Source organism: Numida meleagris, chromosome Z, assembly GCF_002078875.1.
Source record: "Numida meleagris isolate 19003 breed g44 Domestic line chromosome Z, NumMel1.0, whole genome shotgun sequence".
In the NCBI taxonomy this organism is placed as follows: domain Eukaryota; kingdom Metazoa; phylum Chordata; class Aves; order Galliformes; family Numididae; genus Numida; species Numida meleagris.
In genome coordinates, this window is record NC_034438.1 from 34,612,650 (window position 1) to 34,634,949 (window position 22,300).

A 22,300-nucleotide genomic window follows, 5' to 3' on the forward strand; every position below is an offset into this window, starting at 1 on the left:
GGGCCTAAAACTGAACATAGTACAGAAGGTACGGCCTCACTGGAGACAAGTACAGGGGGACAATCATCCCCCTGCTCCTGATGGCAACGCTGTTTCTTATACAAGCCAGGATGCCCTTCAGCTGATTGGCCCCCAGCCTGTACTGGTAGGTGGGAGTCATTCTTCCCCAGGTACAGGGTTCGGCACTTTCACTAGGTTTAACTGCATGGGGTTCCTGCTGACCTTCACAAGACTGCCCACACCCCACTCTGGTGGACAGCACAGAGACTAGAGTCCCTAATCCCGGTTTTGTATTATCTGTCAACTCGCTGTGGGTTCAGGTTGTTCATGAATATGTTCATAAAGACATTAAACTGAATGGGCCCCTGGGGCATACCACTGCAGACTGGTTTCTAGTTAGATTTTGTGCTGCTGAGCACAGCCCAGTGAGCCTGGCTGTTCAACTAAATTTCACAACACCTCACTATTTACTTAGCTCATTTGTCAGTTTGACAAGGAGACTGTTATAAGAGACAGTTAAAAATCTTATTACGTCATGAAAACAAAATCCAGTGTCTTCCATTCATCCTGAAAACCTGGATCCTCTCAGGATCCTCCTTCCTACTCTTCTTCAGGGCAGACATTTTTTCCAGTCCTCAGGAACCACACAGCTGCCACTGTTTCCGAAATACTCAATAGTAGCCTCCCAGCAATACAGGCCAGTCTTCTCAGCACATCCCATCAGGGCTCATCATTCTACTATGTTCAATTTTTTGTTTTTGTTTGCTACTCAACTGGTTTTTACTTGAGGCAACAGAACCGGAAAACTCGATGAAGACTCAGTGCTGATCTTACCTCTAATATAAGAAGTTATTCCTGTATATTCCTCCACGTTAACCATGTGCTACATTATTTTAACTTCACTACACTTTGTGTAATGAAGTTTAACAACATCCAGCACTCAATATATTTTGAGTTAGCACATGTGTATTGGTATGTCACCAACTGCATTTTAAATATATAAGGCTCTGCCAGCACCTTCAGCCATCAATACCACAAGCTAACCCTTCGCATTCAGTTACCTGAACTTTCCTGGAAGAGATATCTTCCATTGATTCCAATTATCTTCTAGTTACAGAAAGTCATGACATAATAAGCATGGATGTTTTTTCTTTGAGCTACAGTATTTTAATTGCAAGGCCTAAATCAATTTCATAAATATTTTGAAGTAAATAAATGGCCATCTGTTTTGAGAAAAGTCTTTACCAATAGAAGAATAATGCTACATACTATACCAGTAGTATAATCTTCAAATATTTCAGTAATAAAAAAATATATTTTTATCATAACTGTCCCCAGACCACTTCCAGACAGTTCAAAGTTGGATGCAAGTATGAAATGAAACATGTTTCATAGTTTTCTCACTAAGTAAATCTGGCAATAACTTCGTATTCTTCTCCTGTTTAAGTAAGAGTATTTGGGGAGAGGGAACAAAAAACAGCTTTAAAAGAGATCTGAAAGGTTTTTCAATGGTAGAAAAGAGCTAAGAAAACATATTACATTAAAAAAAATATATTATCTTAGTATTACACCAAAAATCAAGCTGCTTTATATCACTGATCAACACTGCTTCACATTCAATAGACAAATTCAAGATTAAAGGGGGACGGGGGGGAATGGGATTTTGTCCTGCAATCACTTAACAAGTATGCAAAAACAGGGAAAATAAAAATCTGCATAATATATAAAAATGACAGTCTTTAAAAAAAAAAAAACCATACAGGAGGTTTCCCTTGTGACACTTATCTTAAATCTCATTAAGATGAATGAATTTGCACCATCTGATTTTGTTCCCCCGCTACTTTGTTCTACAAGAGGTTAATTTTGTTACGTCAGCATGACTTAAAACAGGTACTTAACCCTAACCCTAATAACTATCAGTTGAACCAAATCAGGGAAATCTCCATTTTAGTTTTATCATTAATCAGGCTGGCTTTGTTTTTCACTTGTTTTTGGTTTTGTTTTTTTAAGAGGTCTATTCTTCAGTTTTCCAAATTTCTAAAATTTTGTGAAAGTTTCTCTCTGACAAATTGGAACATCACTGGAGAACCACTATGGCAATGCCCATAGGTAGCTACAGTAGCTTTTGCCTCTTCCATTAGGAGAGTTAATGAGGAGCTGCACCTGTAGACATGTAAATCAAAGAATTCTACTTATGTTTAGACAGTTAATTCTGCTCACTTCACTTAGCTCTGAAGGAAAAATGCTAACCCTGATACTCCAGTCTTCCTACTTTACTGATGACTCTACTCATCACTTTTCCACATATGCTTCCCCTGGACACCTGGCTGTTGACAAATGCACACAGCATGCCTTCCCTCCAGAGGATAAAAAGGGAAATAATAGCAAGCCCAAGCATTTATTATACAAGATTTTATAAAAATATTCTTCAAAGTCTCTCACCTTATCTCAGTCAATTCCTTAACAGCTAATATTTGCAAAAAGCATTTAAAATTCAAAAACTGAAAGATCAGCATGGGCTAATGTATGTATACTGCCCATGTTTTGAACAACCAACACCCTTTCTACCCTATTGATCAGTTTGTACTCTTGTCAGTTTTAAGGCCGTGAATTCTCAGTCTGTCTAGGATCTTGATCAGCAGTTTCGGTTCTACACTGCACGTTTCATTTTTGAAGAGTCCAATAGATTTGTTTCCAACAATACCCTACAATGAATATTAATAACATTAGAGTTTTTCAAAAAAACTGTCTGAAAACATCTGCATCTGGCACCATTCACACCACTATAGATGCACGATAAGCTAGTTGACTATTCTGACCAAGAAATTTTCAAACATGCCAATTGGAAAGCTTTCTCATCTTCCAAACTGCTTAAATGGAACACCTCTGTATTCCATACTTCCACATTAGGTCAGTCCTAATGTCACAAGAACTCTCTATGGCTGACTCTGATCTCACATCACACTTTTCTGCCTTTTGGGCACCAATGGCCATGGAGCAAACAAAAACAGAAAACAGTGGACAATTCTACCTGTGAAAATACTTACAGAAGATATATCCAGCTTTGAGAAAGCATTCCCAACACTTATGCTTGCTCTCTGCAATAGAAAGTCAACATTTGTGAGTTTTTTTTCCATTGCTTGTCAGGCACCTCAACTTCAAATCATATATAAGATCACAAGCAACTAATGGAAGGCTACATTTTTTTTGTGGAAAAAAAAAATCATATAAGCACTAAGTAATGTATCCTGAAGTGGGCAGAAGTGTGGAAAAGGCTTTTGAACCAGTAGGTACAAAAATGTATACAACAATTAGCTACTACTCCACATTTTGCTAATAACATTTAGTTTCTGCCAAGCAACTGTCTAGAGTCTTCAGCTTTGCATGAAGCAACGGTGTCTGCAGTACTCTAACCATCCAAGTCCTACCGCTACCAGCAATGTAAAAGAAACACTCCAGTATTCCTAACACTATTTCTTCTTGAATTCCTTATTATGGAAGAAACACTAGATGCGTCCGATACGGTATAACAAGTCCTGGAAGCAGCACTGGAAGTCCTACACTTACGTGTTGCAGTTTTAGGACCAACAAATTTGTTTTACTTTCTTGGATCTAAGAGATGATAACCTGCACCAAAGAAAGCAAGTAATACAGTCCAAGGAATCTATTTTTTTTTTTTTTTAACAAGACAGCAACAAAAAGCTTCTCTGCTTCAGATACCTACCAAATATAGGCTGCTACTAGGAGTTAAGTAATAAATCAGCAATAAGAACATTCACTATCAGAAATAAAAAGTTCATATTGCTTTTACAAAGCCAGGACTATTCCCAAAGTGTGAACTGATGTAGGAAAAATGAAAACTAATTCAGCTTTAGTATGGATCAATTCCACTGTAGAAAGTGTTGAAGTTGTAGTTTATGTATATTACTATATATCTGTACTGAGATAAAGCTTGAGCCAGTGCTGGCCTCCTGTGTTTATGCTTAGAAATTAACATTTGAAGAAAAACTACAGAATGAAACAATCATAGAACAAAATCACAGAATATTCTGAGTTGGAAGAGACACACATACATCAGAAGGTCCAACTCTTGGCTCCATACAGCACCACCCAAAATTCAAGCCATATTTCTGAGAGTTGTGTCCAAATGCTTCTTGAACTCCAGCATGCTCAATGCCATGACCACTGCCCTGGGAAGCCCATTCCAGGGTCTGATCACTCTCCCATTGAAAAGCTTTTCCCTAACTCCCACACCAAACAGCAGCTTCATGCCATTACACTCATTACCAACAGTTTTCATTCAGTTAAACTTATCACAGGCAGACCAAATCAAAAGTGAAGTCATACTTTAATTACAGTCCGTCCTCAGGAGGGAGACCAAGTTTTCTGTTTTTGTTTTTAAGTTTTTTGGTGTTTTTTTTTTTCCCCACACAGAGAATGCGTTTTGTTTTAAACATGGTATCCTACCTCATGTGACTTCACATCACAAGAGGGAGTCTTGTGTTTCCTTCCAACTCAGCCACTCATTCCCATCTCTCCCATTTGCACTGGATGCCTGTAGCTCTGCAGCCAGTCACTTCAGCCCACAGACCCAACAGAAAATGACTTTTCCAGAGTTCAGAATCATAAGAAGTTGGAAAGACTTGAAAATTGTTTTCTGTTGAATGAAAGTCCAGCTCACACCACAGTCATGGGAAAAACAGCAGCAGTTCACATAAAGGAGAAGAGCACAGCCATCCTTGAGAAGGAAGAGGACAACAAAATTTTTAATGAGGAGGTACTGAGCTGCTCCAGAAGAGCATACCTTCAGCCTTACCTAAGGCATAGTAAGATTAGTTATATGGGAATTCAGCTTGGTAGGTAAGCTCACAACCTGCACTTTTTGCCAGGTATCTTTATACACGTTTAAAAGGACTCCTGTTCCTTTTTGCTATAAACTCTACAGCTATGCTGCTATTTCCTGTGTAGCACATTAGAAAGGATGGTATAAACAAGAACTCTTGTAATGACCGCTACCATTTAAAGCTTCTCAGGCACTCAAAGCTCAGAATAACAACAGATGCACCTCATATTTCTCCCTGAGAACTACACTGCACGTGTAACATACTAACAAATGAGAAATAAAACTCCTCTGGTTGCCTCAACTAGAGCGTTGACACTAAAATAATCAGAAACACCTTATTATTTGTGTTTTAGGAGCTGACAACAGGGATGTTACTAAATGGAATACTCACAAAGGCACTTCACCTACCATGTGCCATGCACAGCTTCTTGGCCCTCTTTATGCAATGAAGAAAGGCAAACTACAATTGTTAACTGCAGCAGAAGTACTTCTTCTCTGGAGGACTCAATACAGTTCAGAGATAATCACCAACCACAATAAACGTCACTACTTTTTACTTGAAACCTTTTTCAGAACACAATCCAATGTAGACCTCAAACAAACGTATTGGCAAGAACTTGCTGGAAGTCAAACGACTACAGCCATGCTACAGGCAGAAAGTATCTCTCCATATTTCAGTCAATTTTAGTACACCACAAGCATGAAAATGTCAAGACATATCCAAAGTCTCCAGTCCTTCACTGTCCTACAGCTAAGAACGTTAAAAATTTAGAATGTGAATAAGATGGAAAACAGAAACAATTTAAGCTACACAGCTCTCAAACAACCAAGAGCATTGTCACATTGCATACAAGTTACCTGGAGAGAGGTAAACTGCAAAATAACCCTTTGAAGACACAATTTGTGTATCAGGCTACAATTCTGCACAGTAAGCTTTATAGTAAGTTTTCCAGCTGCTTGTGTGTCCTTAGTTAGATGTCACCTGCTAGTGGACCCAAGATGAAGGCCAAATAGATTGTTTCCACTTCTGGAAAAAATTTTGAAAAGGAATTGGGTAAAGCATTGAATGCCAGACAAAGCTCACAGCATCCAAATCCTCATCAGCTACTTCTAAATAATCCCAGTCCAGCAAGAACATAATTATCTCAATTAGAAGCCCAAGAAATGAAATTCAAGCACTGCTTGAGAAGATAGAAGATATTCCAGACAGAACAGCTGCAGATGTTACAGCAAGACAGCTTAAGACAGAAGGGAACATTCAAGCAAGAAATCACAAACTGGGAAGAAGCAACTAGCTCTAGAGAACAAAACCAGACACCAAAAGAACTGTTGAGAGCAAACAGCTTTAAATCAATAGATTTAAAAAAGTAGATGAAAGACAAACTAAACAGTTTACTAAAACAATCGATGATGTTCAGTCTCTGAAAGATACTAAAGACAGGGATGCTTGAGATGTTAATAAAGAACACTGTCTTTGCAGTGGCAGGAGTGCCAGCAAGCATTAAGAATAGCACTAATGTATGAGATATAAAAAAAACTCCTTCCTTCATAGAGTTAACAGTGAGAGACTCACATAGGGAGGCCAATATTAGAGGCACCAAACCTTGTGCACGTATTATGTGAGGCCCAGCAGCATTCAGCCGTATTGGTCTCACTGCTTTCTTAAGGTAGCAATAATGTTTATCCGACACTGGTGCTTTTGAGAACTAGAAAGAGTAGGGACAAAGAAATCAGACATGTCTAATTTATAAGAATAGCTCAGACGTTACCATGCTTACTTACAGCAGCACAGGAAAAGCGCTGAAGCAGAATTCTGCAGCAGAATTCTGTGCATTCTTCTCTTGTTTAAATAAGCCTCAAATTTCCACCTGTAGGTTGGAACACTTCTTGCTCTCATCATGATGAATATTCTCTGCTTTATTTACAGAGCAGAGGCTATTGCCAACTAAAAACCAACTATTTCAACAGTCCTCACTATGAGCAACACTAATGCCTTTTAGTTGCAGAGTACTACATCAGTGAGCAACTTTGGATTTGTTACTCTCACAAACCAGATGCAGTTCCATGTCTTTTTAGATACATATTGAGACATGGTGTCAGGCTGCCTTACCTGACCCTGAAGCCTATTCACGTTTCTTTAAATGCTGCTTTAAACTAAGGAAAAAAGGTCTCCCAGCACTTGCCATCAGCACAAGTATCACAGAGAACACTTCTCTGCATCACTCCCCTAAACAAGGTACTGGTTAACTCCTCAAACACTCCTGTGGCAAACCCATCTGGGCTGCTGCATTGTAGAAAGATACTACTGCCTGGGTAGAGAACATGGTTTTAAAAGCAGGTCATATAGATGCTCACATATCCAAGAGTAGGGCCATTGAAGAACATCAAAACAATCAGCAAATGAGTCGGGATTGAAGTGGCTCCACTAAGTCTAGACTGGAACATAGGGGTGAATTATTTCTAGGTTGGTGGGCCCATGACGCCTCAGGCTATCAAGGAAGAGATGCAACATACAGATGGGCTCAGGATCAAGGGGTGGACTTGACCATGGATGCTCTTTGCACAGGTCTTCCATAAATGTGAAATGTACTGCAATTAAGCAATACAAGATAAAGCCCCCCCGTATGGAGGACCTAAGTACATGCGGTGGGTGATGCAGAAGGATGGAGAATTCCAACATGTACCTCAAGTGGATTTGATTTGAGCTGAAACTATCAAATTATTTGAATCACACATTTGCTAAATGTCATCATTCCTATGGTTATTATACATCGTATCAATGGCATTACAGTAATACCATTTATAAAGTGCTAACGAGAATGAATCTTGATGGAATCAGGAGAGTATAGCAATGATGAGACCAAAGACAGCTTCAGCATTCAACAATCCAACACCACACATCATCTCTCCTGTCTGGAAGGACCGTCATGACAAAGGGAGCCCAAAGTCAAGGATTAACATTATCTCAGCAGACATTTTAAAGGGACAGAGACTAAGGGAATGACATCTCTGCATGTATCAAAGAACAGAAAGAGCAAATAACTGGGAAGTAGTGGAAATTTTAAGACTTAAGCATATGGAGATGGGATAGAATAAAAGATGAATGAAGTTTCTTCCAACCGAAGCCATTCTGTGACTGGCTAGGTATCAAGACAGCTAGTGATGAGCAACTGCAATGTGAATCACCTGTTTTGTTTACTCCTTTCGCTGTTACTAGGTTTGCTTTTTTTTCCTGTTCTTCCCCTTCCCTCCCTATTTTTCCTCCTTTTATTTCCTATTTATTTGTCTAACCCTACAAGTACTTTCATTTTTCTTACCATCCCAATGCAGGGCTCATGAACGAATAGTTCTGTGGTGTCTATCTGCCTGCCAGTTTAAACTGTAGCACCAGGGTAACAATACAGTTAGCAGAAAATGAAGGCAAATAGAAGTTGCTGTCACCAGATGCACATCAACATACCGGAAAGCAACAGAATACTCAAAAACCTCATTTATGGGGACACAACACTTCTTAATCCCTGTTGGGTTTTTTTTGTGTTTTTTTTTGTTTTGTCTTAAGTTTGATTGCCAATACATCTCCAGGATGTCTTCTCCAAGCAAATGAGAAAGAATTCTACTACACTTTCCAGTCTTCAGTCTTAGCTACTGAGACTTGAATCGTACTTGGGCACTAATTTGGAGTAAGATTTTCAGAAGACAGCAAGGACATCATACACATACTCCTAACGTAAAATGACTTTTCTAGTTTTCCAGACTTCATGTCACTTAGACAACTTACTCCAGCTACAGTGTAAGTTTCCATGAATTTCCCTTTTGACTACTTAGCAATTAAGTCCTTTTTATTCCACATGTTTGATTATGTGCTTTTGTACTATGAGAATAAATGCAGTTTCACAGAGCAAGTACAGTATTATGTATTCTTAAAGTAGACAGGGTCCTCATTAACTTCATTTCAATAAAAAGTTTCCTAAACTGTTTCCTTCTTGCTCCTTTGAGAAAACAGAGAAGCAGTTTTCATTTACAACTTAGTTCCTGTTTCCAAAATACCCATTCAACTTTTTTTTTTTTTTTAAATGGTGGAGATAAATGGCACCAAACTGTCAAATCACAGCTATTTTCTGTGCTACCTATACAAATAGGTCTGATTTCTGGCAAGCCATAAAACAATTATGGCTGAATTCCTTTAGCCCTTTGATATCCCAGCTTGACTACAGAACTTCAAAGCCATCTTGGGGAAATGCTAAAATCTAACTTCAAAAAGACAGAGGGGAGATGAAACATCAATTCCTGGGCATTCTAACAGGAACACATCAAAATCCTAACACTGGGATAATCATATTTGAAAGGAAAGTTGTTTAAATTTTCTTCTGGCCCAGTAAGGAAATCCATACACCACATGATTTTCATGAGCCTTGCATCATCCCCATCAGTTAAAAACTACCAGTTGGGTTTGAATAGAAAAGCTGTCTGCCTCATTAAAGTGCAATTTAATAAGACCTGAACTGTAATCCACCTGTTTGAGTATATAAGTACCAGCCAGAGTTGATTATTCCTTTAATCCAAATAAGAAAACTATTCTGTTACTTCACATCAATACACTAAGCTCACTTAACAATTACAGGGAATGGGCAATATACAGTAGCAGTTTAAGTCAACACTGCTTCACTGAAAGCAGAGACAGAGACAACTGGAGAAAACTGTACGTTTTCCCTCAGCATGTTTTTGATTCTCTAACTTTTTTTGGAAGCTTGGAAGCCCATTTTTGAGTTTAAGCATTCTTCTCATCTTTTCTGGTGTGAAAGACAAGTAAAGGAATGGAGAATAATCATAAATAGTAAAGGGAAACAGTGAAACTAGCTAATCGTGCAGCAGAAGTGAAGACATAATTTCCAATTATCAGTATTGTGAGTGATAAATCAGAAAAACACAGTTAGTCCACTATAACATGTACCTGAAGATTTGCACAGGCTTTCACTGGAAGACTAAAAACTTTTCTTGCCTACTGTGAGAAGACCACACAAAATACTAGGTCAGAATGCACCTCCACACCTGTTCCGTTTTTTCCTCAACACTGAGTGAATTCATAGGTAAAACACTTGCTGCATGGAGTTGATACCACCCTAACAAAAGAGATAATTTGGTTTTAATCCTTCCTTTTAAGATCAAACAAAAACCTGACAGTCTCTAGCATGGGTAAGAGTTGTTTCATAAAGCCACTGTGGAAATCAAAACAAAAGGAATAACCTGTAATCCATGCCTTTTCCTGATTTTCCCTCCATTCTTTCAATGCACTTTTGAAGAAACAGACTTCTCATGATTAGGCAGAGTTTTGCCTAATTTTCATGAAGTCCACTATTTTCAACTTTGGCAAGAAAAGAGTTGCCTTCAAACCATGGCTGTGTGATTAAAAGCTTTTGTGTTTTGTACTTACACGCACAGTACACTGCAAATTACTAATTCATAGTTAAGCTGGTGAGACACCACATTGCCTTTGTAAAAATACTTCATTAGAGAAATAGTTTAGAGACTAGATACTTAAGATTAATGGAAAGTATAGCAGGCTGTACAAAATGTTTGAAAGAAGATAACCCTGTCTGGAAAGCAGGGGGGGAAGGTAAAGTAAGCCATACCTTCAGTGCCCCATTGCACACCACTCTTTATTTGCCTCACTCTTTTTCATACAAAGATACAGATGCCAGTTTTCTTTTATTGAATAGTATTATTTTCAAATAAGTAATGCGCCAGAAACTTTCAGTAGAGTTTAGATTAAGTGACTGATGCCTGAAGGCAAACACACTGATCTAATCACTGCATTAAATTCCAAAACACTTACGGTTCAACTCAGAAAAAATAGGCTGTTAAGCTTCTAACACTACAATACCTATGAACACATTTGTGACTATATGGTAACTACATAGCTAAACCTTAACATTTACATATTGAATGGCTAACTTAAAGGTCATACAAAAAGCAGTGATCAAGACTATGATCAAGAAGTTGCTGTCAACCAGACTTCAGGGCAGAACACAAAGGAAGAAACTAAAACCAAAATGTAAAATTTTCAGTAGTCTAGATACAAACTGACGACTTCCCACATTTAAGCCATTCATAAATGCACAAAAGAGAAACCAAAACCTTTTAAACATTTCACCTGAATTCAATATAGAATTTGGACTACATAAGTAAAATATCAGACAACAAGTACTTTGTTAGTGCTCCAGTTTCTGTAGATTTGCAGATTATCCATTAATAAAGAAATATCCACGAAAATCAGTACTATTGGAGGATTATAACTAAGCAACTTATGTTACAGAACTTACAAAATCTGCAGCCGTTGTTTAACTTTGCTTTTACAATACTAAAAATTCAAGGAAGTAACCTAATGTAGTTCTGCTCCATAGAAACCAGATTGTTTTTATTTAGTTTCCAGGCAGTGGAAAGGATAATGAAAACAAAGTCATCACACAGTTCATTTGACAATCTTACTTTTTGTCAAATACTAATTTTTTACTCTCGTGTACCTTCAATGGAAACATTTAGTTTGTTTGGAAATAATTTTGCAAAAGTAAAAATTAAACTTCCCATTCTATACCCCAAAATGTGCTCAACATTTAACAAAAAAACTGAAGTAAATTCCAAAATAATTGATGACTACCATTTTAAGAACAGATTTTGAGTAAGTGCAATATCTCATAAATACTTCAGTTTTCCCAAAGCAGAGGCATTTAAACACAGTAGGTGTAACAACTTGGACTGTTGGACAGCTACAGAATCCATTCAAAAATGTGGTCAATATTTGCCAAAAGTGTGTATTTGTGGTGGGTTTCTGAAATTTGTTGTCCCATTAAAATTGTTTGGTCACTGCTTGTCCGAGCAACAAAATCACAGTAGTAAGATTCACATAGAATATCATTACAAGAAGCTCCCGGCAGAAGCATCAAGACCATAGGTCACTGCAGCTTTCTTGGAGTTATTTCTGACCTCCTGGGGTGTCCTGAAGTAAAACCTACTTCCTTGCTAGGGAAGACAAGATCCACTGCTATCTGCACTGCACTAATGATGGATAGATAGGGCAACTCTCGTGTCCACCCACTCAGTAGAAGAGTGGTGCTATGACAGCTCAGCAATGCCTGCAAAAGCAAACTGATTAGCTGTACTGTTGCTGGGCTACCTTATTTGATTTATATTCAGGGGTTGCTCTTAGTGTATTTACACAAGACTGCCAAAGGCCCCCAAAGAACTTGCAGAGTGTCACTTTACAGTTACGTAAAGGCAAATACCTTGCAGCATTTGTTACAGTCAGCTACAGGTAGTTTCCTATATTAAAATTACATGCATCTATGGGAGCATTAAGGGGAAGACTTGCTCTAAAGAATATTAAAAGCCAGACAACTGAAAAGAAAAAGATGCTAGTTCAGTAAACAGAAATGCTGGCTGTAGTGGTGCTGCCTTCTCATACTTATAAACAGGAGACAGACAAGGCTAATCCCACAAGACACAGAACACATTTAGGTGTTCTAGTTGCCTTTTTATTAAGCAAGGAAGTGCAGTGGTTCTCACACCAAGACCAACCTTAAAAGAAAAAATTCTTTACGGACTGAGAAGCCTAACTCCCTAAAATGTCTTCATTCTTCAGACAATAAGAACACCCAATTGTATTATTCTGCTGTTGTCTCTGTTAGCCCAGCTTAAGCAAGTTACTGAGCAGACTACAATAGGTAGTCTGCTCAGTAGATAAAATCCTTTTTGCTGAGGAGACATCACAGCGATGTTTTGCAGAATTGGTATAATACCCGGCTCCACAGAAAGGTGCAGATTTACAAAAATTGTACTTTTTGTTCTGGAGTATTTGCTAGGTTCAAGTGGGATCCTTTATAATATGCAGATTCACAGAAATCGGAAACGTCAAAAAGACACTCTATAGCAGAGAGTAACAGCCAGGCAAAGAATTAGTAATTCGACTGTCAAAAGGATTTAAAATTATAGCAACATACAAATTGTATCACAGATGAGAACAGACTACTATAGCTAAGGAAGGCAAAATTGTAACAGAAGCAGCATCAAAGCATATAAATAATCTTCACATACTACACGGTTCATGAGATTTTCTGCCTCTGGGGTAGCACACAAATTTCCTTCAAGACTGGATTTTTAAATGAAAAGTTAAGTAAAACAGTATGTTTACAAAACTCACTTTTGTTCAAATGCTGTATGTACTTCTTACTTTCCAGATATTACTGATATCATTAGATTATGTCTTTATTTCTTGACATCGCTTATTTTTGAGATGACTGAAATGTCTCTGGTTTGAGTTTTTGTGCTGCTGCTTTGATACAAGAGAAGGAACAGTTACTGGTGCTACCACAGCTATGCTCCCATCCTCTGGTCAGCCTCTCAGCTAAGGCAATGACTTGCATCAATACTGTCAGTGTTTAGTTTTCAAGCACGTGAAAGCCCTCCCTCAAAATCCAAGTGTGAGTCTAGCACAAATTTACCTGCTGGCAGCAGACATCCAGCTCTTCCTTGTTTCCCACAGCACCATGCAATCAGCCTTGAGTGCAGTGAGCTCCCAGTCAGGAACAAGCAAAACAACAACCCGAAGCATTGAGACAACAGCAAATGAGCACACACTGTGTACATACCCTGAACATTAGTAGTGTCTCGAATGCCTGTGTGGCTTTCTGATGATAAAAGACATCAGCTGGGTGCTGGCTGAAAACAGCTAGATGCTGGATTTCGCTGAAAACAACAAAATTGTGTATACTGGTGCCTGCTTATTTCCACAAGTTCACCCTCCAAAATTCTGCAGTGATGGCAGACAAAAGATGGCAGTGAAAGAAGCTTCACTGCCTGTCACTGAGGTGCAGCAGCAGCAGGCTGCGGAGCCACAGAAGGCCTGGTCCAGCACCAGGAGCAGAGGCACAGACCAGAGGAGACTCTTCTACACCAGTACTCTGCACAGGGGCAGCAGCACAAGTTGGCTGATGAAATAAAGTTCCCAATGATTGACTGAGCCTGCTAGCAACAGACTTATCTGCTAACATGGCTTAAAAAACAAAGCAACACAATACAATAAAAAAATGGCACCCCAGAAAGAAGCGAAAGTTTTGTTGTTGTTTTTAAAAAAAGAACTTTTAAACCAGCGTTATTTTTTTTTTTAAACCATTTTATAAATTGCAGTATCAATATTTTGGCTGTATCTTCTAATAGCAGGCAGTTTGAGGCACTTAAAATTAGTTTCCCACAGAGAGATTTGAGTACAAATATTTCAAATACCACTGTTCTTCCCCCCCTTCACATACAAGAAACCACAATGAAAAGCCACAAGAAATTAAAAAAAAAAAAAAGCAATATTTTCCCTGAGAAGCCAAGTGCTTCCTCATCCTGCTGTAAAACATAGTTTTCACGTTAGTATATACATGCGCTAGAATTTGACTGTTACTTTGTTCTCACGTGCCCATTAATCACTACTGGGATGTAAAGAAGTAGAACAATCCCTTACAAACTAAACTTAACTGTTTTAAACATACTGGTCTCCAGCATTGGAATTTAACAAAGATGCAGCAGAATACAGACTGGATTAAGCCTTTATAAATTAATCTGCACCTTCCTTTTCAATTCAGAGTATTACCAGCTATGAAAAGTTTTCAGTCTTTTCTGCAGATTCCAACACAACAAAGATGAGAGTAACTCTAGTATTTAATTCCAAAACCTAAATCAAAATCAAAACAACCTCAAATCCCTAATCACAATGTATATCGTCGTTAAAAAGAACAGCCCCCATACCTTTAGCAGTACCATGAAAGATAACTGACCAAATTAAATGTATTACAAAGCACTAGCACAGAGTGGAAAAAATCTTAACAGATAACTGTATCTGGAGTTCATTTTATCTAACCTGCAATAATAAATAGATGGATATTAAAAATAAACAAATAAAACTTTACCCCACTCTAATTTTCCCAAGGATATGAACTGCACAGCAGTAGACAGACTAACAACAACAAACAGCAAACCCAGCTGTTTTCATTTCCTGGAGTAAATGCTAATAAGTTTAACCATCTACCAATTTAACAATGCTGAGATCTTCCCCTTCCTCTTACGAAGATGCAACAGATCTAACCTTACACAGAACAACCTCACCCTCCACGCACATTTCAAATGAGTACTGCTCTACAGCAATCCAATTCATTGAGCATAACTGCTCTGAAACTACACTTCATTTCCTACCTTTTAACATCTCTAGGTCTTAGTTACAGAGTATCAACAGTCTACCTTTAGAAAAGACTTAACCACAACCTCCTAAACTAAAAATACTGTATTAGCCATGAAATACTATTCAAAATTAAGGTGACATGAGACAAATGGCGGAGGTGATTGCCAAGCCGCTTTCCACCATCTACCAGTGTTCCTGGTTATCTGGAGAGGTCCCAGAGGACTGGAGGCTTACCAATGTGACTCCCATCTACAAGAAGGGCCATAAAGAGGATCCGGGGAACTACAGGCCTGTCAGCCTGACCTCATTACCAGGGAAAGTAATGGAGCAAATCATCTTGGGTGAGATCACACAGCACGTGCATAGCATCCAGGGGATTAGGCCCAGCCAACACAAGTTCATGAAAGGCAGGTCGTGCTTTTCCAACCTAATCTCCTTCTATAACCATGTGACCAGATCGGTAGATGAGCAAAAGGCTGTTGATGTAGTCTACCTAGACTTCAGCAAAGTCTTTGACATGGTCTCCTACAGTATTCTCCTAGGGAAACTGGCTGCCAGTGGTCTGGACAGGTACACTCTTCTCTGGATAAAGAACCAGCTAGAGGGCTGGGACCAGCAGGTAGAAGTTAATGGAGTTAAGTCCAGCTGGCGTCCCATTACAAGTGGTGTCCCCCAGGGGTCAGTACTGGGGCCCATCTTGTTTAATATCTTTATTGATGACCTAGATGAGGGGGTTGAGTGCACCTTCAGTAAGTTTGCAGATGACACCAAGTTGGGAGGTAGCATCAATCTGCCTGAGGGTAGGGAGGCCCTTCAGAGGGATCTGGATAGGCTGGATTGCTGGGCTGAGGCGAATGGGATGAGGTTCAACATGCCCAAGTGCCAGGTCCTGCACTTTGGCCACAATAAACCCTTGCAACGCTATAGGCTTGGGGCAGAGTGGCTACATGACTGTGAAGAGGAAAGGGACCTGGGGATGTTGGTTGATGCTCAGCTGAACGTGAGCCGACAGTGTGCTCAGGAGGCCAAGAGGGCCAATGCCATCCTGGCCTGCATTAGAAATAGCATAGCCAGCAGGAGCAGGGAAGTAATCGTGCCCCTGTACTCAGCTCTGGTCAGGCTGCACCTTGAGTACTGTGTTCAGTTTTGGGCCCTCACTACAAGAAAAACATTGAGGCCCTGGACCATGCCCAGAGAAGGGCAATGAAACTGGTGAGGGGTCTGGAGCACAAGTCTTATGAGGAGCGGCTGAGGGAGCTGGGATTGTTTAGTCTGGAGAAGAGGAGGCTCAGGGGAGATCTCATCACACTCTACAACTTCCTGAAGGGAGGTTGGGACGAGCAGGGGGTCGGCCTCTTCTCCCAGACAACAAATAGGATCTGAGGAAACGGCCACAAGTTGCACCAGGGAAGATTTAGATTAGATATAAGGAAAACCTTTTTCTCTCAGAGGAGTGGTCAGGCACTGGAATGACCTGCCCAGGGAGGTGGTGGAGTCACCATTCCTGGCAGTATTCAAGAGGTGTCTGGATGAGGTGCTACGAGATATGATTTAGTAGCTTAGTGGGTGGTAATGGTGACAGAAGGACAGTTGGACTAGATGATCTTGTAGGTCCTTTCCAACCTTGTGATTCTATGATAAATTCTGCAGGCCTTCACTAGTAACCTAGGTTCATTTCTTAAGGTTTATGAAATCAAAGACAGAACAGATACAGGTCAGCATCCTCCCCCGCAGAAACATGCTCTATGGGAATTAAAAAAAAAGATCTAGCACAAACTAGATATCCTAAGCACGAAAGTGGAAATTAAAACCACAAAACTCTCAATTCAGCCACAATTAAAAATGTGCAAATAAAGGTTAAAAAAGTGTAACTAAGTGATGCTTGAGGATATCACAGTCTTGTTACTCACATCTACTGTTACATCACGGTGTTACAGACTGCAGTCATTGATCAGCAGGCGTAAGGACAGACCATCACACTTCAGTCCTGCATTTAAACTTCAGGTGAATTGAATGCAAAACACATCATCCCAGATAGCAAATCATCACTTCTAATAAAGTGGGACAAGTATATGCAGTAGATTTTGAAGAAGAAGGAAAGGGATCACAGATCTATTTATTAAGAAAATAGTAGTACACTGTTCAATCTAGGAATCGTCTATTACACTGTATACTTCCAAATAAGGCATCAACATTAAACTTTATCATGTTTAGAGACATATCAGAAAAGTAAAGTTATTTCTTTGGACAAGGTTTTCCTACACAAGTAGCATCTTGTTGTCAAAGCTGCCAGTACTCAGTGACAGTGCTCATGTAATGATGAAACTTGAGGGCTTCAGTAGTCATTCTGCTTCTCATCCTCTTGAAAAAGAACACTGTGAAATGCTCTTGTGATTTACACTGGGCTGAATTAGAAACTGCACTTGAAAACACCAATATACTCTCAAAGCTCTTCAGCCTCTTATTAAAGCAGTAGCTACATTAAATCTCAAGAGTTTCCTGTTAAACAAACAAAACTGCCCACTAGACATCAGAAGTTCTGTCTGGCTGCAGCTGAAATCCACTGATAAGCAAATCCTCAGCCAACAATTCTTCTGAAATTAAAACAAGAACGGCTGCCATGGAGTTGCAGTATCAAACCTGGTACTGTAACAAAACTGTATCTGTAAGACTGACAGAAAAAGAAATTCCCACATACCCATCACATCTGTGGGGCTAGGCTTAGGTAAAACATAGGAGGAGGAAAAAAATCCTCTGAGAAAAAAAGAAAAGCTACAATTAACTTAAGTTCTTAGGTTATTTAGGCACACTCCTACTAGAACATCCATCAGAAAACACTGCCAGTTCCTGTAACGTGGCCATCTGTCTACACTAGGTGATACTAAGGGAAAATTCAGTGTGATGGATCCAGAACTTTCATTAAGGAAGATGATTCAGAAAACCTGCTTTGTCAACTGCAGGAACAAAACTGGAAAAAAAATCTAGGAGAAGGGAAAGCTGTTCCTATTGGAAAGCAATCACTGGCACTTTCTACAGTTGCTAATACTATTAGGATATACGTCATGACTCACTAAAGTCTTACTCTGCACTAAAGGACAACCCTAACAAAAAACAAGTCAATAACAAATGTAGATTTTCTGAAGAATGTATGGCAGAATAACAAGCAGTTCCACTTCCATCACTTGACTCAAGATGGTTTTGTGGTATGACGTGAAGCAGTAACCACAGTTCCTCCCAAGACCATAAAGCAAAGCAACATCTTCCACTTTCTAAGCTACAACTTTCCAGCATCCAAACCTGCATCTTCATACAGTTGTTAGCACAGAAGTATTAGTGTGCCTCTTTTTAAGTTAGATGTTGTTTGTCAAAATGCACCACTAACAGAAACTTAACCACTGAGACCATACCAGTTTTGATGTAGTTTTTGACATGTACTTAAAACAAATCATTGAAGGGTATTAAGAGATGCTTTCCCTTACTCAAGTGAAATGCTGCAAGATGAATAGTGAGTCAAATTGCTGTTGTAGAGCACCAACATTCACTAGATAGGAAGAAGAATAAAGTATTTCTAAACTGCTTAGCTGCTGAAGAAATGAGAGATATTATCAGAGAAGAGCAATAGCTCCTCTTTTCCAGGCAGCTTACTAGCTGGACCAAAACTAACCACAATCCAGTGACAAATGTTGCTCCACAGACACACTTTAGTCTTGGGTCAAAGCACGGGGAACCAGGAAACCAAGGAGAATGACTGTGTGCTCCCCATACCGCAAACAACAGAAAACAATGAAACCACTGCGAAGCTCAAGTTTTTAAGGTGAGATACAATGAAGGATGAATGACGCTCCTTCAGCAGGTCAATCTAGTCCATACACACACTGTTCCCTGCCAGCCACCATCGCTTTCCCATCCCACCTGCGCACACACACCAGCCTTCTCTGTGTACCAGAGGCCAAACGTCATTCCTAGCTGCGCTCCCACCTTAAAACTGATGCAGTTTTGGTGTACTGGACAGTGCTTGCCTCCAACAACTACTAGTAGAACAAACACATGGGCACACCTTTGTTTGCAAACTCGCCACCAGCCTCCAGTATATCCAAAATCCTGGTACAGGGAGAAGAGAAAAACAAAAACAGAGCTGAAGCCAAACTGACATTCAAACAGCTCTTCTCATAAACACACAAAGCAAGTGCACTGAAAAGCTGCTTCAGAAAATAATTCGTCTCTCCTCCCTTGATATTTGGAATGATTGCCAATAATAAAAACTGAGCTGGCAGCAGAAACACATTATGAGCTAATAAATCCTATGATTGCCTATTCATTTATTATCCTTGAATTGATCCAAGGGTTTAACAAACAGACTTAATGAATTAGAACTTTTTCTAACAAGCACGGATGCTAGAGTGGCGATTCACAGCAATAATCTAGAGAATGTACAGATCACTCACCAAGAAGCTCAGTGTTACAGCTAGTCAGTATTCTGACACTTAATTTTGATGCATGTTGTACACCCACTTCTCCACATTCAGTCCACAGTTCAGGATTAGTTTGAGAACTTACCACCTATCTCCAAACGGTAGGTTAGCTCATAGAAAAGCATTAAAGAGTGTAACAACTTTCAAGAGAGGGATGGAGAAAAGGCAGCTTGACTAGCACTATCAGCGAACATATTATTCCCATAGAACACGCAACACTTCAGCTACAGTGTCGAATCCCACCTGAGGTCAAATCAAACTAGCAGCCCTGACTTACAGAGCAAGAAAACCTAGAATATTATTGGCAAAGATCTTAACTATATCCATAAGCTAGAAAAACACACAGAATGCTTCCATTCACAAGGCACATACCAGCACCAGCCTCTTAAACACAAGAAAGAATGCTATATGATTTAAACACAGCAGCACCATGCTCCTTGTTTCCACTGTGATTTCAAGGACCTGATATTTCTGGTGCGTGCCCCAACACACATGCACTGCTGCAGCTTCAGGAGGCTAAGCAAAGCCTAGGAGCGAGCAGAGTGCTCACCATCTGGTCTTATTGCAACTGCTCCCACCAAAGATAGCATATCCTATGATCTGAGTCATGTGCAATCATAATATGACAAGTCCCCTCCCGAGCTATATAAGCTGGCATCTTTCCCAGCAGTTGCCACATCATGAAAAAGACACACATAAATAAAACTCCAAACACTTTAAAACAATAGCTTAAATGACTGCATAACTAAACTCAGCAGCTGGAGGCACAAAGCATTCACAGAAGCAAACCATGCCATCTTTCACTTGCACAAGTCCTCAAATACATTCCTATTTGCAAGACCCACATCACCGCTAAGCCTGGGCTGCGAAGTCAAGTCTCCTGTGACCAGACAAGAAAAAATGAAATAAAATAACACAAAACAGGTAATAAAAGCAGACAGTGTCATAATCATCAGCTAGGCAGTCGTTGACCTTTGAAGTATTAAACCTGCATTCTATCACTGCTTCCAATACACCATCCCATCCACTGTGCACAATGCTCCCTTGCTTATTTACGCTACTCACACCTGTTATCAGTTTTTCTTCCAAACTATTTAGATCAACCTAAAGCCATGCTTTTCTGTACGAGAAACAGAGGGAAACAGAAGAGAAAGGAAGACCCCACTGTGCAATTTATTTCACCCCAAATGCGGCAGCAGTGTGCATACACGCCACTAAAAACTATTTGTGCGATACCTTTCTGCTTTCACACAGACTCAGAAAATGTACTCAGCTTTACAACGACAAAACAGAAATAACAAAAATAATAGCATATATTCTACAAGAGAATCTGAACATCAAACTGTTGCATTTCTTACAGTCCATTTGTCTAAAGAGAAGAAAATATCCTTGAGGAATGAAAATAATGAATACAAAAGTATGAAAGAAATCCCACTTTGCACTGAGAAACATTAAATGGGAGTACGCGCTTTTACCTTATCTCAAAAACGTTTCACCATTTCAACACAGAGAAACGTCCCATCCTTCGCTTCCCGAACGCCCGATTTTGCCCCAGGTAGCTCCAGGCAGAACAGACTCATTACGATGTCATTCTAAGGAGCGGCAGGAACTCTAGGTGCCAATAAAGACTACCCATCCGATGAAAGATAACCGAAAACCATCGCGCCTACACGAATGCATAAACCTGCTCACAAACAAAGCACCTTCTTTTGTTCGCACCGTTACCTCCGCTAACAGCCATAGCGCTCAGGGCACGACCGGATCGGATCTGGAGACAAAAGGCAGCCGCACCTCCCGCACCGGCCCGGGCGCCGCACACGCTCACCGCTCCGCAAGTTTTCATCAACACCGGGCGCAGCGGGGCCGGGCCGGCGGCGCGGGGCGGGCGAGAGGCTGGGGCGGCACAGCCGCGAATCCGCCCTGCCCCGGCGCAGGGGAGTCCAGAGTCGCCCCGGCCCGGGGGAGCCACGCGCGGGCCGGGTCCCGGGGGCGCTCGTCCCGCGCGGCCGCAGGTGCCCCCGGCGCGGATCCGCCGGCGGCGGCTCGGGGCGGGCGGCTGGCTCCCTCGACTCCGCGCTGGGCGACGGGCGCGGGCGGCCCGCGGCGCCGCCGCTTTTGTTCTGCGCTCGGCGGCACCCGCTCCCGGAGACAGCCTCACCTCTCTTGGGCCTGGGGAAGCTCTCGTGCAGGTGGAAGACGACCTTCTCCACGAAGTGCTGGATGTTGCTGTGTTCGGGCCCGCGGACGAACACCATCCAGTCGTGGGTGAAGCCCTCCACGGTGGGTTTCTTCCTGACCTGGGCTCGGTGCCCCAGCTCCAGCTTCACCTGAACGGCGCACTGCGGGGGGAGGCGGCGGGCGGTCAGCGCCGGGCGGGCGGCCGAGGGCACGCGCCCCCAGAACCGAGCCCGCTCCGCGGACACCACCCGGGGCAGCGCCGGGAGCCGCTTCGTGGTCGCGGCACAGCCCCGCTCCCCGCGCCCGGGATTGCCGCGCGTCCCTGAGCCGCAGCCGGGAGCCCGAAACGGGGGAGAAGGAGGAGAACCGAGGAGGAGTGGACCGGGCACTCACCGCGCTGGCCATGCCTGGGGCGCCGGCTCCGCTGCGCGCTCGCCACGGCCCCCGCCCCCACCCCGCGGCGCTAATTCATGGAGATGAAGGCGCAGAGGCGGCCGCGCAGGGCGGCAGCGGCGGGAGTGCGGCGGACATCCTCTGCCGGCCTCGTGCTGCTCTGCGGCTGCTGCCTCCGCCTCCTCCGCGCCACGCAGC

At 41.2% G+C, this 22,300-nt stretch overlaps 1 protein-coding gene across 2 annotated transcripts in view; it reads right to left on the bottom strand.

The window, feature by feature from the left end:
• The window catches only part of MLLT3 (MLLT3, super elongation complex subunit), a 117,883-nt gene extending 95,589 nt beyond the window's left edge, over positions 1-22,294 (bottom strand). Inside the window, exons 1-2 of one of the 2 annotated variants that reach the window (XM_021380812.1) lie at positions 22,103-22,294; positions 21,690-21,870 (exon numbers count right to left, since the gene is read on the bottom strand). In XM_021380812.1, coding sequence (XP_021236487.1) covers positions 21,690-21,870; positions 22,103-22,114 — 193 coding nt within the window. In that variant the 5' untranslated portion in view covers positions 22,115-22,294. Of the gene's footprint in view, positions 1-21,256; positions 21,365-21,689; positions 21,871-22,102 lie in introns of those variants that run through there. The other variant, XM_021380814.1, reaches the window with a different exon arrangement.